The sequence below is a fragment of the Columba livia genome, chromosome 3, assembly GCF_036013475.1.
Source record: "Columba livia isolate bColLiv1 breed racing homer chromosome 3, bColLiv1.pat.W.v2, whole genome shotgun sequence".
NCBI classification, from domain to species: Eukaryota; Metazoa; Chordata; class Aves; order Columbiformes; family Columbidae; genus Columba; species Columba livia.
Genome location: NC_088604.1, coordinates 86,334,636 through 86,352,548, shown reverse-complemented (window position 1 = coordinate 86,352,548; position 17,913 = coordinate 86,334,636). Strand labels below are relative to the sequence as shown.

At 36.4% G+C, this 17,913-nt stretch overlaps 1 protein-coding gene across 12 annotated transcripts in view; it reads right to left on the bottom strand.

Annotated features, from left to right (window-relative positions):
• Positions 1-17,913, bottom strand: part of BIRC6 (baculoviral IAP repeat containing 6) — a 185,547-nt gene that overhangs the window by 127,892 nt on the left and 39,742 nt on the right. For all 12 annotated transcript variants that reach the window (XM_065057989.1, XM_065057997.1, XM_065057992.1 and 9 more), the window contains exons 12-21: positions 17,298-17,523; positions 12,205-12,365; positions 9,307-9,438; positions 7,856-7,987; positions 7,396-7,574; positions 6,654-6,784; positions 5,633-5,794; positions 5,387-5,518; positions 5,014-5,111; positions 3,624-3,771 (exon numbers count right to left, since the gene is read on the bottom strand). In XM_065057989.1, coding sequence (XP_064914061.1) covers positions 3,624-3,771; positions 5,014-5,111; positions 5,387-5,518; positions 5,633-5,794; positions 6,654-6,784; positions 7,396-7,574; positions 7,856-7,987; positions 9,307-9,438; positions 12,205-12,365; positions 17,298-17,523 — 1,501 coding nt within the window. The remainder of the gene's footprint in view (positions 1-3,623; positions 3,772-5,013; positions 5,112-5,386; positions 5,519-5,632; positions 5,795-6,653; positions 6,785-7,395; positions 7,575-7,855; positions 7,988-9,306; positions 9,439-12,204; positions 12,366-17,297; positions 17,524-17,913) is intronic.

Here is a 17,913-nt window from a genome sequence, read left to right as displayed (position 1 = left end):
AAATGAAAATCAGGCCAATTTATTAAGCAGGAGAAGAAAGAAAGAATGCACCTGTGTAGGTACAAAAGTGAGAAAGATGTAACACTTCTCACTTCGACTGGCAAGAGCCAAAACAAATACGAAGTATTTCCATGAACACACCGACAGCTACAGAAGGTTCCTCCAGCCCCTTTTCCCTCTGCCTCTGAGCAGCTTCTCTGTTCTTTAGCAGGCAAGGAAAGCTCCCAGCAGGTAATACCGAGAAGGCTGGAGTGTTTAAATATCTTTTTTGAGTCATGAAAGGATAAACGTCTACATGAACGCTACAACACCAGCAACAAGGCAGAACACGTTCTACATTCCTCTGAACGTTAAAACACTTCTACCTTGGCTGGGTTCAATGCTTTTTGACACACAATACTAAGACCATAACTAGACAGAAAATTATGTTATACAGAAGGACAATAATTGCTATTGATTGTCAAAAAAAAAAAAAAAAAAGAAAAAGAAAGAAAATCTGACATTCAACATACACTCCACAACTAACTTATTGAGAAGCACCCACAAAGTAGCAAATTTAAGATGACAACTTTATACTAAGAACAACACAGGTTGCTCTCTACAAGCATGTACTGCAGAGAAATAGTGCACACCGCACATCTAGCAAAACTGACGTATTTGTTCTATGACATTTTTTCATAAGCAAAGTAAGACAACATGCTACTGTAAAGTGGTTACAAGAATACACAAAAATGCTCAGACAAAATTCAGCAGGGCATCTTCAGTCTGATTTACAAACTCAAAATTAGGTCAGCTCAACATTAACACTTGTATGATTTCAGTTATAAGTTTGATTTATTAGGTAAGAAGAGATAAAAACTAAAAAGTGGTTACAAGAGCTTTGTAGAACAGGATTGGAATTCAAATGTGTTGCAGAGTTAAGTATATTCTGTCCAACCCAGATATATTTCAATAAGCATAGCGCCTTTTACTACTCCTTCAGCATAAAGGACCGAGTTAACAGTTTAAATCTGCATTAGCGACACTTTTCAGAACAGGATATAGGAGTTACATCAACAAAACAAAGCAAACACAAAACCACACACACAAAAAACCCCAAACAAAAAACTGAACCAACAAACAAAAACCCAAATAATGAATCAGTGTCACTAAAAACCCCACCACCCTATTCATCTACGCAGTAATTAATATGTACTGTGTGAAATAATTCTTCTGCTTCACTCAGAGATCTCAACTGGATTAACGTTTACAATTTTGTGTATCACAATTCAAGGAAGATAAGGACTAAAGAAAACAGCTTACGGAAATGTTTAAAGAATGGCTACAGATCTGGATAATACAATCAAGATATGAACATCCCCTAGACATCCAAACTTTGTTATCAGCTCTTTATTGCCCAGGTGCACAGGACACAAACTGTGATTCCGTGATTAAAAGGCTTCAGTTGCAGTGGGAGAGATTTCAGATTCGACGTGGGCAGAATGAGTTCAAGTGTTAAGGATAATTAAGCCATGTAACAGCTTACAATATTTAGAATAACTAAATTTCCACTACTACTTTAATCAGGTGCTCTCACAAACAGGCTGGAGAACTTAGTCAGATTTGCTAGAGACAAACAAACATGCTTTGTTGTAGGACAGCCTAAAAAACTGTCTGAAATCTCTTTTTTCTTGTTCCGTAAACTCCAAGTCATGTAACACATAAAATTTGGCCTCATCCTTGCAAGTTTTACTTGCTTTATTGTGACACACAATAGTAAAATGACTACTACTCTGCCTGAAGACAACATAAATGCACAAAACCTTTAAGTAGAAAACTGCTTTTATTTGATTACCAAATATGAGGCTATTGTACCAGGGAACAATGACAAGAAAAAAACAACACTAGAAACTCTGCAACACAAATGGACACAAATACGTGAGAATACAACTCAAGGAGAGAGAACAGAAAAAGTGCAAAGCAATGGCTGCCTACTTTTTTTTTTTTTTTTAAATATATATTAACACTTATCTTCTACATTAAAAAAGAGAAATTACAGCATCTCTTGATATGTAGACATATGAAGGAAAGGCCAGTAAATTCTGTCTGCATTAGTAAACTAAGTCAAGAAACAGTCAGCCCTCGCTAGAGAGAGAGCTATAGTAAAAAAACATGGGATTAGACACATGTGTTTGCCACTATTCTTATCCTAACTGTGGGGATACTGAGTCAAAAGAGGAAGGAGATTTAGTTCCAAGAAGAAAATTAGTAAAACATTATCTAGAAACATTCAGAAAACCTAAGCTTGAAGGACGCCAGGAACAGGGTCTCACTTCTGAGACCTCCCCTTGTGTTGCAGACAGCTGTGTTCACCACTAAGTGTTGTGAAATGTCACATGTGCAAAACTCAAAAGTAGGCAACTGGAAAGGAAAAAAAATTCCATTTCATATATGCTGTCTAAAGGAGGTACAATCTATACAAAGGAACAAGTCATTTCCTACAGAAAGCTGCATTCTCATGTCAAGTAGAATTCTCATGTTTTCCTCCTACATTCGGTTTCTACAGAAAATTGAACATGAAAACAAAAACCTTTTATTTTTCCAGTTAACTTTGTCTAATTTTCAAAATTCTCTGTTATCCAGTCACCATTTCTATAGCCAGGATAAGTCTTCTAATCAACTACAAATATGATGGTGAAATAAAATATCAATTGAGAAGAAGAATGTAGTAGAGAGCATGATATAGATCCAAGTATAACACCTGACAAAAAGGTTTTGTCAAGTATTTTGTAATTATAATCCAAATAAACCAATTTAAAAAAAAATAAAAAAAATAAAAATCAAACAACCAACAAAAAACCAATGACAACAACAACAACAACAAAAATCCTGCCCTCCAAACTTATCTTACCACATTTTCAATTTTATCTGGAGATTCTGAATTAACCTCTACCAAACCTCTTCTACCTTGACCCTGCTTGAATTAGAGGAAAACTCTTTTGCCCAAACTGAAGGAGCTGCCTAACAGCAGCATGTTCCCATCATCATAATGTGATTTTCATAACTGCTACAAAACTGAACCACCAGAGATTTCCTTTGGGTATCAAGTAAATCCAAAGTTAAATGGCCAATCAGTTCTACATGTAAAAGATGCAACATCACAGTCTGAAACTACATTGATATATAGTGAGAACTTGCGTTTCCAGTAAATTACACTTAAAATCTGGTCTTTAGTAGCAATATATTAAATGTAGGTCAGCCTACAGAGAAACTACAATTTTGTGTAGAATTATGCAGAACTGAAACTGGTCAGTTCCCTTCCATACCCAAAATAGGACATGCTTTATTAATCCTTACACTACAAATCATAAATACTAACTTAAAGACTGCATACTTCAAAGATTACATACACATTTGCTGATTTAAAGTGCACTGTAAATTGCAAGACAGCAACTAAATTCACCTTAAACTTTGCACAAGTCAAAACTGTTTTCCAGAGCTGTAGCGAATTAATCCTTCCTCAAACAAATATGGCAAAATGTAACTTTTTTCAACAGCTAACCTTTTCAGAACACCAGAGGACGGCATTAGACAGTTTTTGTGTTTGTTTTTATTAAATTTACAACCACCACATTTCTTGATACCTTGTTTGAAGTAATGCTTCCATAGGTGTTAGGCGATCCTGCAACTGTCGGGATACAGCAGTTAGCAATGATGCACAAGCTGTACTACATCCTGCCAAATCTTCATCCTTCACATAATTCAGCAATACAAAATACCAATACACAGATCCTGCATAAAAAAAAATAATTTCAGGTGAAACATGATGTGAACTTCCCACTCAGAAAACAAACTTTGAAACATTATCAATAGAAGTGATAAAGTAAGTATCTAATGGTTGCTCAATACAGACTAGGAAGTTTTCTCCCCCTCCCCTTTTTTTGAGACTTAGAATTAGAATTTAGAATAATTCTGTAACCATTAGTTTCCACAAGTACTTCAATTTCTCTTATTAATTCATAAGTGAAGAAAAAAAGTTCCCAAGAGACAGCTTTGCACATAGTTCTTTCATTGCTTTTGCCCACTGCTTCTACTAAGCACAACAAACAAAATGCTCTTGATACACTAAGGTGCTAGGCTAGGGTTTCCAATCCCTTCAGAGTCAAGCCTTACTCTAGAATCAACTCTTTCTCTCCTCTTATCCTCTGTTTTTGGCTGCTGTCTCCTGGTGCTTTATTTGCTGGAGGTACGGTTTCCTTACAGATCAGTTCTGGGAGAACAGGGCAATGGTTCTGTATGCAGAGACAAACCTCAGCTTCCTCCTCCTACTCCCCTGTGTATTCCATACCCTTTACAGCAGTATGTTAAATGTTTCTACCTTCGTGGTAGCACAACAAGCACTTTGTATAGCAAACTAATTTTCCTGCAAGACCCCTTGGTGATGCCAAGCTAGATGCAATCCAACAATGTCATACTATGAAAAAGACAAAGCAGGTCTTGTCACCCAAAATACAAGTGCTAAAGTCATCCTTACATTCTATCTGGCACTCAAAAGGCTTCAACAAGGTGCTAGGATACCATTACTCTCCAATATAGATGAAGAAGGAATTTAGTTTAAAATTTTCTTTCATTGCAGAAGTAACTGAAGTGGATTGCTAGTTGGCCATCATTTGGATAGCCAGGCTACCTGGAATATATCTCCTAGTTTTCAGAAATAACAGACAATCCTAACACTCATGTATGGCAACAGAATCTGTCATTGCTGAAGACCTTTGGAAATTCTTTCAAAACTTACTTAAGCTCTCCCAAAAATGTCAGTGCCTTAGCATTCTGTTTTAAGCAAGCTAATTTGCTTATCATTCCTTCATCTACAAACACGTACTTCATACTTGGATACCACCTGACCAGATCACTGCAAGAAGCAGTGTGTGCTAACTGAGCAATTACTTAATTCGTATTTCGCTAAAGAGTCCAACAAAGCATGCCAAACAACAAATGCACTGTGTATTTTTATGACAACAAACGCATACATACCACCTGTTGCAGCAGCAGGCAAAAGAGGCATATTGTCAAGTAAAGCTTTTAGAAGAACTGACCCAAACCCCTGTTGTGTGGGGTCACACCTGCCATTGCTACAAAGAAACACATGGACATTTTAACATTTAATTAAGTCAGAACAAAACACGACATCTCCGCTAGAAAATGAAGTGGAAAGAAAGACTCATGTTCTTTGCAGTTATACTCTAACACATTTTTCCTCAACAGAAGATCTTCCAGATCTTGTTGCTTTATAAATTCAGTGTGAAACAATAACACGTACATAAAATTCAGACTGCATGTAAACTCCCCAAATAGATATAAAATATAAATATATAAAAATAAATACACATCAATAATTAATACTGACCTGATGCATAGTGCAAGAAATCGTGCACATTTGTGAGCTATGCTCCGCCCAGCTTCAAAGAAGCAAACACGTATTATATCAGAGACACATTTACGTGTTTTAGAAAGCAAGCTGTCGTTTCCTTCCTTTGAGCTGTAAAAACAAGTTGCATACTTCAGAGAACCACATCAAACTGTACCTTTTTTTTTTTAACAGAGCTGATACTGAGAAATAGTCGTGCTAATTCAAACACTGTTTCTCTCGTACCTGCCAGGTCCATTTGAATACACCCCAGCCAGCCAACAAAGCGTGTCTAGTACAAGACTCTGAGCATGTTCTGTTGTCAGACCATCATCTGTCTTCTTGCAAAGGGTGGTGAGCAGCTTCTCATGGAACTCTGAAAACTGTAACATGGCACATCGTTGAACTCTGAGGAGGAGGAGAAGGAAATAAAAAACAGAATTATCCAAGAGGGCCATTCTCCCACAAAATTGTCCCTCCAGCTTTGTATTCTGTCTTAGAAGCAGCAAAAAAAAGATACCTAGATGACAGTGGAACTAGTACACAAGCATATATGATACTTTCCATGCACACATTCCTCATATTCATGTTCTCTCCTCAAAGAACTTCCTAGGTTACCATATATTTAGTAACCTTCAGGGATTTTTTTTTTCCTATTAACTTCTAAACCTAAACAAACTTTCATCATCTACAACACCCTTTGACAGCAATTTGCATGTATCTTTTTGCAGCCTCTCTGCTCTTTTAAGGCCATTACAGACAGAGCCACCACTGTGGGGTGGCAGTTGGTAATACAAATTAAATACTGTATTAATTGTATTTATGTCTGTAGTACCAATCTATAGAAAAATTATTCAAATCTATGAGTAAGAATTTGTTAGTTAAATTTGAGTCTGAATTTTTTGACAATATACTCTCTACTGTAAGAAACAAGACAACATGTGGAAATAGAGAGATGGTTCCTTTAAAAATAATCTGTTCAAATAATTTATCTAATTTACCAGGAAAACTTATTTATACCAGTCTTTTCGAGTCAGGCAAATAATCACTCAACATACAATTTTATGCATGGCATTATTCTACTGCAACTTGCACAGCACGGTTGAACTCAGCTAAACTCACCATTTACAGGTATTTCTATACAAACTACATTTATGAAATGACAACTTGAAACAGTAGTTTGACCAGAGCTATTTTGAAAACTAAGTACTTCACAAGAAGTGTAATTAAAGCTAATGTATTTTAGAATTAAAAAACACCTACTAACCTTTCCTTTGAAATGGAAGTTTTTTTAAATCTTCTAATTGTTACAGACACTTCTTGAAGTAAGTCACAGCCTCTCAGATTATCTGATTTTCTTGAAGAATTAGTGGCTTCAATTTTGCTAGATGGCTTTTCCTGATTTTTTTTTTGGGGGGAAAAAAAAGAAAATTCCATAAACCACATTGCTTTTCACTACTTCATTTCTATACCTTGTTCAGTGAAATAAATAAAGTTCAGTAAAATCTCTCACACAGCTTCAGCATAGTACTAAAACAGACTACTTTTATTCACTAATTGCTTTACTACAGAACATTAAATTTAACAATGTTCTATAATTTATTATGTTCTAACCATTCTAATAATGTCCACAAGATGTACATCGTATTATTCAGTCTTACAACTACAATGATCAAGAGCAAAATACACATATACACACACCACACACAAATCTTCATAAGAGGATGAGGTGTATCAGCTACTGAAAACACTCCTGTAAACAGAGGTTTCAAAAAGAAGTGGTTGGGATGGGGAAGGGGCACAACAGACCTCTTCATCTAAATTTGCACAGAAGAAACAACTCAGATACGTTGAAATGCGATTCTTGAAGGTGTCAACAAACTGTGAACTCTTCAAAAAATAATTTTTCATGGACCTTATTTATCCTAACAGCTGTTCCATTTTCAGATTACAGAGCTCACGCCAATTCTACAACTTTATCACAGACATCTTTCTTGGCTATTCATTACCTTGCCTGCTGCAACTTTTGCCAACAATGAAGCAAGGGAATGGCCCTTGTTAGTCTGCGGTTTTAGAGATGGTATTCTAACAACTGGTCTTATGCCACCATTGCAGATTTCTTCTGTTCCTCTGTCATTCACTGCTTTAACGTGAATCAAAAATGAGCGGTACTTGCCACCAGCCATGCCTACAAGTGGAGGGGAACAAAAGGGGTAGTGCAGAGAATTTTCATAGTTTACTAAGGCAAGTTGTAAACAGATTTCAACTTCACAGAGATAGTCTACAAGCAGAACTCAGCTACATTAATCACAGTACTTTAGCATCAGTTTGAAAAGGTAACTCACAATTGTGTTACACAGCAAAATTTGTCAACGTGAAAATAAATACAAACCAAAGTCTGCCTACAAAAGTACAAGATACACTTCAGTCAAACACTCTTCAAGCAAACAGCATAATAAACCAGTTTACCTTTAACAAGCTTTGGACTTGTTAGTGTCAACATTCCAGCATGTCCTGATAGATCTAGTCCAGTAGCCAGCCATACTGGACCACAAAGTATATCTTCCTTGTGTTCCTCCAGAAACGGACACAATCTAAGACCTTAAAACACAAGAGTAATATGGACGTGACTCATAAGTCACAAAATCTCATCATTTTCATTAGTTAAAAATACACCATGTCAAACTCTTGTCACTACATACATGTAAACTCTACATCAAAAAACTAACAATTACTTGAGGTTCACCCGAAGCCATCTTTCAGTGAAATCAACACAGGTAAATAACAGTTTTTAAAGCATTTTCAGTTATATTATATGGATATGAAGTACGTCGACGGGCTCATCAAAGCCACCAAACACACAACTGTTGAAATGATGGACTAATATATTTTGATCCACAGCTATCATTGGGTATTTTCTGAAGCAGAACAGAACTGTTCGGTGGTTTGTCAGTTTGTTGTTCATCTGTGGTTTTGTGTGCGTTGTGCTTTTTTTTTTGTCTTGGCTTTTCATTTGCTTCTTTCAAAAAAGGCTGACTTGTTTCTCCTGTGCTATACTGAAATTACTGAAATCATCACTCACTCATCTGTTGCTTCTTTCTCAGCATGAAGCACCTCCTTCCAGCACTACTTCTTCTATCACCCCTTTGATCCCTTCCCTCATCCTTTGCAACACCTTTCTTGGAGTCACAGAATCAGAGAATGGTTTGGATTGGAAGGGCTCTTTAAAGCCTGATCACATTAAAGAAAAGATGATGTAAAGTAAGACTGCTAAAAGGACCAAGAAGAGGAATCAAAGCTCTGGCACTGATTCACTTCGACTAGCAATTTCTAGTCTGTAGCTCTCCTCACTCAGATCCAATCTGATTGTCTTTCAGAGTCTTTCTAGCAGATCTTGTGGAAGAGTACTGGTTAACAAAAAAGATTATAAAAACTTCACAGCAAGTCTGATGTGGCTGAAAGTCAACACGACTAGTTAGGAATTCTTTACTAGCTGTTTATTATTTTGCTTGGTTTACAGCAGCAATCTCTACAAAAGCCAGGTATGCAAAGAAAAAGTCTACTAAAATGAGCTAAGGTATTCAAGTAAAATACTGCTGGAACAGGTAAGAGTTTAATACAGGAAGGTGACATATCAACCTACTTTATTTCTAATTTCAGATAAATACTAATCTGCTTTTAAGCACCAAGACTCCAGTAAGCTGGGTTCTTTCGGGCACGTTTGTGTTAAACTTTCAACTGTACAGTAAACAGACCAATGAGAGAGGTAACATTGAAGAGGGCTGAGAAATTAGTCTATTTTAAATGGCTAAGAACTTTTTGCAGCGAAATTCCAGTATATCATTAAAAAAAACCCCACAATAACAACAAAAAACAAGGTCATATTTCAAACAAAGTATAACAAGATAAATAAAACCTACATTGTGGTTCCTCTATATCCATATACTGCATTTCTTCACTGAATTCAACCAGTCCTGGTTTTCCATTTCTCTCCACTTCAATATTATGAGCTGGAGATAAAGGAAATGTGATCTGCCGATCTACTGCCGCTTCTGGAAACAAAAATATTAGCAAGATTTAATAAAAATTGCTTAAAGCTCAAGGAAAACAGAAGCGGTAGTTTTCATAGCAAAACACTATTTCTAATATAAGAACCACAAACATACAAAGGCATATTTTTCATATTAGGATTGCAATTGAAGTTGCAGCAAATAGTTAAAATATATTTATTTGAATGGCCTGTAAACAGGCTTCTTTGCTTAACATTGACTATATTACTTTCTCCTAACAACCAACTGTAGATTACTCCCAAGTAATTAGATTCCAGTATTGAGATTTTGATATTTTATGCTGAAAATAACTGTATTGCTCCCTGCTGAACATCAGACATGATTTTTATAATACTTAAGTACAGCTCTTTTTTCAATTAAATCGTTCTCATGAATCATAAATGAAGAGGTCATGCAAGCAAATGAACAAGAAGCACATATAGTGCATTAACTACCACATCAAAAGCATTAGTTCCAAACCCAAAGAATTACGCCTCTGGCCTTCCTGTTATTACACACTAGATATTTAACTGGTTCCAGGGTTCCTGTCACACACAAAAAAATGACTGAATAAACTCTCCCCTACACATCTTCTTTAGGTTTCATTATCTTAATATTTCAGTTTCTCCCCACCTATGGAAGGAAAGGTAGAAGGGGGAGTGAAATGAATTTCAGTCTGAAGATTTTATACATTTTCAAATACCCCAAATAATTCTGAATATTATTTATTTCTGGGATTGAAACATTTTGGATAATACCCAGCACAGATATAAGTTATCTAGGTTTGTTTTCCCTTATAATTAAATAATTAGTGCCCTATTACTTCATTCAATAGCGCACACAAAAAAGGCAAATGTCGTCATGTCCGTTTCCAAAATCCAAGACACTAAAATAAGGTAGAAAACAGCTGCAATGCAATGACACTTGAGAGGATGTTGGTTAGATGAGGTTCCCCAATCCTACTGAACCAAAAAGAAAAAAAAAAGATCACCTGGCCCTCCACTCCATGCATTCTCTACCCTGTCCATAACAGAAAAAACCAAATTCCATCAGACTGCATGTAAGGTAGTGAAATATCACCTTCTGGAAGATCTCTGTCATATCTTGTAATGGGTATGCTGTACTGTAAAGCATCCATAGAAAGCTCTGGCAATCTATTTCACAGCCAAATCAAATCTCTTCAAAAATTACCAACTCATGCAGCTGTTTGCTCAGAAATACTTAAAACTGCAACATTGAGGAACACAATTTAGCTTTTCTTCTATTGTTTTGTTTCAAAGGTGAGAGTTTCCAGATTAACTCTGACATTCAGGTCTGCAAATGGACTGAATTCTAAAATTAATGCTGAAAACAAAGCAGGTTCCATTTGGAAGAGCAACATGGACTATCTGTCCTATTTTTTGCTTTGATAGACAAAATTATGGTACATGTTAAAACTAAGGCTTTACTTCCAGCATTAAACAAAGTAAGAAATTGCAAGAACATGAGTTGACCACTGTCCTGCAGTCACAGCTAGCGCTTCCGTTAAAACTCTTAAGCCATTTTGTATCCTAAAAGAACATGTTTTTCTCCAAGAATATTACAATGCTAGAATATTTTATTCTTGGATAACCACCAGTTTATAGTATTTCTTTAAGTAGCATCTCCAGGACACTTTTTCTTGTTAAACTCTGGGAGATGCTGCAGAGTGAGAAGTCGTATAAGCGCATGATAATGATCTTTGGCATGCCTGTATTCATTTTCAAAATTGACAGCTCTGTTACCATTGTTTAACTGGGGTGCTCTTACTTAGCATGTAAAAAAATAGAAAAAGAAAAAAATAGCTTTTACAATCATTCTTGCTGTTCTCTCTAACACATTTTATATGCAGCAGCCAATTTAATATTATCCAAGAGCAAGACTTCTCTGAACTATTGAGTTTCTAGAAGCTTTTCCAAAGAGAGGTGGCCACATAAAGATAACCAACTAATGACTCAATAAAAGGAAGAACTGCTTCCACCTCTCGCAGACAGGGCAGCAGGACATGCAATGAACAATCCTGCCACAGGAAAATCCCCATGAAGGCACAAACTTTTCCACATCAAAGAAGTGCCTTTTCCATTTATGTTACCCCCTCACAGGCTCCCTGAGAGTTCGTAAGATGCAGATTCCAGCTAGGAGTCTTCCCACGGCAAGAGCATTCAAAGCTTCGGTCTACCCTGTCAAAGCTTCGAGGAATGAAAGTGAAATCATACTGCAGCTTTCACGTTGCTTAGTTAATGAGCCAGATGAGAGAATACCCCATGAACCCAAGTTTTATCTACTGTCCTCAAAAAGAAAGCCTTGCTATTTTCTCTTATGAATCCAAGAGGCACTGGCAAGTAATTTCCTTCTGCGACATGGAATAATTTATTATAATTTTTTAAAATACGTCGAGAACTTAAAAGCACACCATTTGTTTCATCAGTCAATCTCTAGGATGATTTACAATTTACAACATTTCTTTTAAGAACTGTAGTATTCAAGCAGTACAGAATAATAATTCACTTCAACCTTTCCAAGTGATATGCTTTTATCTGTATAAAATTCAGGATTTTGAAACTGTTTAGCTAGTTTGTTTCCCAAATTTACATTCAAGCATGTTAAGACCATGATGCTGAGAAATAGAATAAAATTAAAATAAGCAAACTCAATATATTCACACAATTTCAAGCAATTCTTCTAATATACATCACAGAAAATAAGGAGTTTGAGAAAAGAAAAAATAATGGGAAAGAAATTCCTTCTTACCATTGACTTTGCCTAAGCCTGGAGCTTTATTTTTCAGTAAAGTCACTTGAATCTGGGGAATGTTTGTGATGTTTGAATTCAAAACAAATTTGAAGTCCACATGTCCAACCATACAAGCTTTTGGTAGAACCAGTTCAAAGACATGCTCATCCCAGCTGTTGCTGTCATGAAAAAAAATACGACAATGACCCAGTGTTAAGAGGAAATTCAGAGCAAGCAGGCAACATTACCCTGGGCGTTCTCCATCTATGCAACTTTTTTTTAACAAGAAGAAAAACTCATTTTGTGTTAGCTGACATCCACATGAACTTCTGAAGTAAAATTCTTTTGAGCTGCAGTTAACCACATTCATTTTGTGAAGAACATGCTAAAAGCCAATTGATAAGAGGGCAAATCAACATTTGGATAAAAGTAGCAGTGAAAAGATTCCCTATACCATAACTTAAGTACTGTTTCTATAGGAATATAAAATCAGTTACCCATTCCTGGAAAAAAGAATGAGAAAAAAAACAAACCAAAACAACACACTAAAAAAGCATCTACCAATCAGTGAAGTGTATGAAAGTATGATAGTAACTACCTTGCAACCTCTTAAGCTGGCCTTCCCCATTGGTAAGTGTTAAATAATGTCACTTCCCAGTGGTACAGAGTCTAGAAGACTCAAAATACTAGTTTTAAATTAATTTCTTAAATATATTTGATAGTTTATACAGGAAGATAAATGCTTCTTACTGCATGCACACTCAGAAGCCCGTCCTGTGCAAAATGGGTGCAGCTTTTTCTCAATAAGTCATTTTCCTTTTGAAGCATGCTTTGGTTTACACAGAACGTGTAAACTTGAGATAACAAGTACCTCACAATGATCAGTTCCAGAGTTTGATACACTGAGGTTTGCAAAAAATAGTTTTATTTGAATTGCTCTTTGATTCAAACTAATAATGTGCCAATTGTCACATTTGTATACAGTTTAAAAATAACTGCACTTCCTGATCTTCTCAATTTAATCGGTAAACATTTTTTTAAACGTAGTAACTTCAATAGTCTGTGATTATCTAATCGCATAACTGATTTCACTAAGAAACTGAGTATGCTGCTATAAATATTGGTTAGATGTTATACTAAATTCTAAATTACAAAAAGGTATTTTAAATCAAATAATATGCTACGCAATGATTATTGTGCAGAAAACAATTTTAAAACAGATTACCAATTGGTACAACTATATTTAATTATTTGCATTTTTTACAGTACTATGTCTGAACCTCATATCTCCTTTAGGCAAGTACAAAACACTTCTAACGGATTCCAGGTACACACAATGAAATGGCATGCCAGCTTTCCAGAACAAGCAACATAGAAAAGGAGTGATTATGCAAGGAAAGATGGTCAGAAGTGAGAAGACAGACAAAAAACGGCTTGTGTTTATGATTTAAGAAGCAACAGTGAAGAATTTTCAGCTAACTGTACAAAAAACTCAGCTAAATATAATAAAAACTTATCCTACAACTCCAGGGAAAAAATAATGTTGCTAGCAAATACAAAGCTAAAAACTTAGAATCATAGAATTGCTTTCGTTGAAAGAGACCTTTAAGATCATTGAGCTCAACCATTTATCTAACACCGTCAAGTCCACCACTAAACCATGTCACTAAGCACCACATCTATGCAACTTTTAAAAACCTCCAGGGATGGTGACTCCACCACTTCCCTGGGCAGCCTGTTCCAATGCTTCACAACCTTTTCTGTGAAGAACTGTTTCCTAATATCCAATCTAAACCTCCCCTGACACAACTTGAGGCCATTTCCTCTCCTCCTGTCACTCAGGAGAAGAAACCAACGCCCTCCATGCTACAACCTCCTTTCAGGTAGTTGTAGACAGCGCCCTCAGCCTCCTTTTCTCCAGGCTAAACATCCCCAGTTCCATCAGCTGCTCCTCATCAGACTTGTGCTCCAGGCCCCTCACCAGCCTGGTCACCCTCCTCTGAACTCTCTCCAGCACCTCAGTTTCCTTCTTGTAGTGAGGGGCCCAAAACTGAACACAGGATTCAAGCTGCAGCCTCACCAGCACTGAGTATAGTGGGACAATCACTGCTCTAGTCCTGCTGGCCACACTAGTTCTGATACAAGCCAGGATGCTGTTGGCCTTTTTGGCCACCTGGGCACACTGCTGGTTCATGTTCAGCCACCCTTTCCTCTAACTTAGAGAATATAGAGCACAGTGTGAAACAGGGAGCAGTTTGCAGGTGGGTTTTTTATGTCTGAGCATTCCCAGAGGTGTCATGCAAAGCATGGCCTGAATGAGACATTCAGAGGAAGGAGTCTTCTGAAAGACTAAGTAATACTCTGCTCATCCAGTTTAAGATCTGGTACAAATCCAGAAATTAATAATAAACCAGCTTGTCTGTAGCAGCCTTTTGTAGTCTGTATGTTGCACACAACACATGCTACCGTACTGAATTACAACTGCTGTTTGTCTACTCCAGAAATCTATTTTTGACAAAACTCAGCAGCAGTTGCCCTGAAGAAGTTTTAAGTATCTCTGAATAAGCATGTATTGAATAATAATCCCCCTATTAATCCAACAGAGGAGTTCTTCCTACATTTTTAGCAATGAACTTCACAATTAATTCTGTGATAAGTGAAAAATTACCCTTTAAACAGCTTTTTAATTTCTCATAGCTCTGTTTAAGTGCATCCTCTTTATTCACATGTACAAAGAAAAAAAATTACTTCCTCCTTATGGTCTTAAGATTTTAGTATATCCATCGTAAACAACACTTTTCTCTGATAATCTAATGCAAGTTCTTCTAGCTCCTTTTTAAAGAAGAATACACAATCAAGACTGTGTTCTAAATGCAATTATACCACCATTCTCACAACTACAAAAATTTTTCCAACATACTTCTTCATTCCTTTTCTAGAACATCTCATCAACGTTTGATCTTCCACTACAACTGAACTTCGAGCTGCAGACTCATTTCTGGAGTTTAAACACTGGAAAGCTCAGTAGTACCCAGCTCTTCCTCCTTTCACAAATAGGTCTGCATAAGATGAATACATAAAGTATTTCTTATATAAATTTGAGAAAAAGCCAGGGAACTCAGATGTCACTATTTTTTCAAAGCACATTAGGAAATTTTTTAAAAGGATTAACCAAATTTAACATTTCAGTTAATTTACCACTGAAGGGGAAACACTGACATTTGGATAATTTACAAGGTAAAACAGACTGTTTTTTCAGTTGTCTTTGTTACACAGTCTTTTAAAAGAAACAAGGTAGGATTGAAAGAGTGTGAATGTAATAAAAGGCCATTCCCTAACATACATTTACAGAATTATCTCCTATCTATTTCAGAAACAAAAGAATTACCATATCAAATTGCATTACTCATCCACCTAACCCTATCATTCCACATCTTGATAGGAATCAGTATGCGACACTCTAAGGGAAGATAAAAGGAATTTCATATTAAGGACCAACAAAATAACCCAGAAGTCAAAAGGTTTCTTCCCAGATAACTTTTAATTAAGCACTAACATTGCACTTGATCTTAATATTGTATATTCTACCTTATGAACAAAGAGACTGTAATTTAATCATTTTCATCATGAGTCATCAAGCAGCTGTCAAAGATTTCCAGTACTAAACCAAAACTTTTAACTTTCCTGCTTTACATTCCTGTTTTACTTTGCAGCAGACATAATCATTTTCCTCTAATGAGACAATATTCCTAAACTAATTCCTAAACTACCACCTTCTAATTAACATCTATTGCCTTCCCCGTTTGCTTCCTTGTATCTTCATATTGGTAGCTTTTTACTTTTCAGCTGTTGCTGAACACACCAGATAATCAGTAGTTTTAACCGGAAGTTTGCAAGGAACCACCTCATTGCCATTTGTTACATACAGGTCATTTTACTTACACAAAGCAAAATCACAAGATAAACAAAGGTTTTAAAGCCTACAATGAACTGCAAGTTTTTAACCATAAATTCAGCTCATATTAGGTGTCACCCCTGGAAATGCCTGCAACTATTACCTTCTAGACCTGTTTTCCCACCTGGAATGCTTCTTTATCACATGCAAGCTTTCACTTATTTATACAACAAGCTTTTTTCCTCACATATGAACTCTCACTCCCCTAGCTCCCCTTCAGCTATTTCATTCTTTCCACTGTACAGGCATTTAGATTCCACACTACTATTCAAATCTTATACATCAGTGGGACAGATGTGTGACAACCCAACCCAAAAGGTCCTGTAGTGCTTTATTGCATATGTCCCTGAGTAAAGCACACAACACAACTTATATCTACATTTTGTTTCTCCAAGCATTTTACAGAAAAACTATGTAATGCTACTTCAGATATGTTTTAAGCAACTCTTGAAGGTGACTGCAATACTGTCATTGTGGCCCTTAGAATTCCAGAGGAATTCCAAGTTCTAAAGCCGTGCACAAAAAACTAGGAAGTGCTACATATACCATGTCCATGCAGTCCATTGCAATGAAAATATTGCCTAAATTTTAGCACAACTAGGGCTCTATACTGGCTTAACTAAACGTCTCACCTATAAAGATTTAACTTGACCTGCACAGACATAAATCCAGATTCTATCTTCACATTTTAAAATAAATTACAATACGATTTTGTTTACGACAACTAATTATTATAGTTATACTGGCACCCACAGCTTTCATTTTCCAATTAAAAAAAAAAAAGTACTAAGAATGTTCCTATGCATAAGAAAGGTGAATCAGGCTTTCACAGAAACAACCAAGAGTATCAGTAATTCTGGGGGATGAGCTTGTCTAGTCATATAATGAAACGACAACATTTGGCAAAGAAAAATACCCGAATTCAAAACTTGACTTTTCAATTTGTATCAGGGTCCGCTAAACCAACTCTGGCAATCTCACAAAGTGCTATAATGCAAACTACCAAATAGGCATTACTATGTTTGAAAGTATATCTTCTTAAACTTTCACACTACCTCAAACCAATTAAATTGCATGAAATTTGTGACTACACAGGCTACATGAACCAGTTAAGCAATACAGACATGCTTCTTTCTGCATCCTTGCCCTACCCTACCTGTCTGTCTGCAGCTTCCAAGTTCGAGTATGCTGAGCTGCATCCCCATGGTGCTGCTGGTGCAAATGCTGCGGATGCCGCCTCTGCTGCTGCTCTTGCTGGACTTCTACCCAACAGGGAGGGACAGTGGCTGAAAACCGTGGCGTCAAGGTCTCAAAACGGGTCAGTTCCACCAGGGATGTCAGTGTTTCAAGGGAAAATGGCTGGTCCACCAGAAGATCAACTCCTGAATAATTACAGAATATACATTAGTCAATACGTAGGTATTTTTTCCAGAACATCCTATGAACAGTTTGAGATATATCCAAACTGATATAGGTAAAATTAACTTAATGTTATGTGAAGCTATTTTGTTTTTTAAAAAAAAACAACACACCACAACAAAAAACCCAAACAAACAAAAAAAGACACCAGCAACAACAAAAAAATCCCAAACACAAGCAACCAAACAACCCTAGTCTTGAAGTCAGTATCCTTTGAAGGCAGCTCAGTTGGAATACCTTTTCTAAGTACTGAGAGCTCTGAGCATGCTGCCTGGGATTCAACCAGAAGCATCAGGAAAAAGCAGTTAGCCAGCTATACTTTGATGTTGTAAACCTGATTAAAACACTTTTTT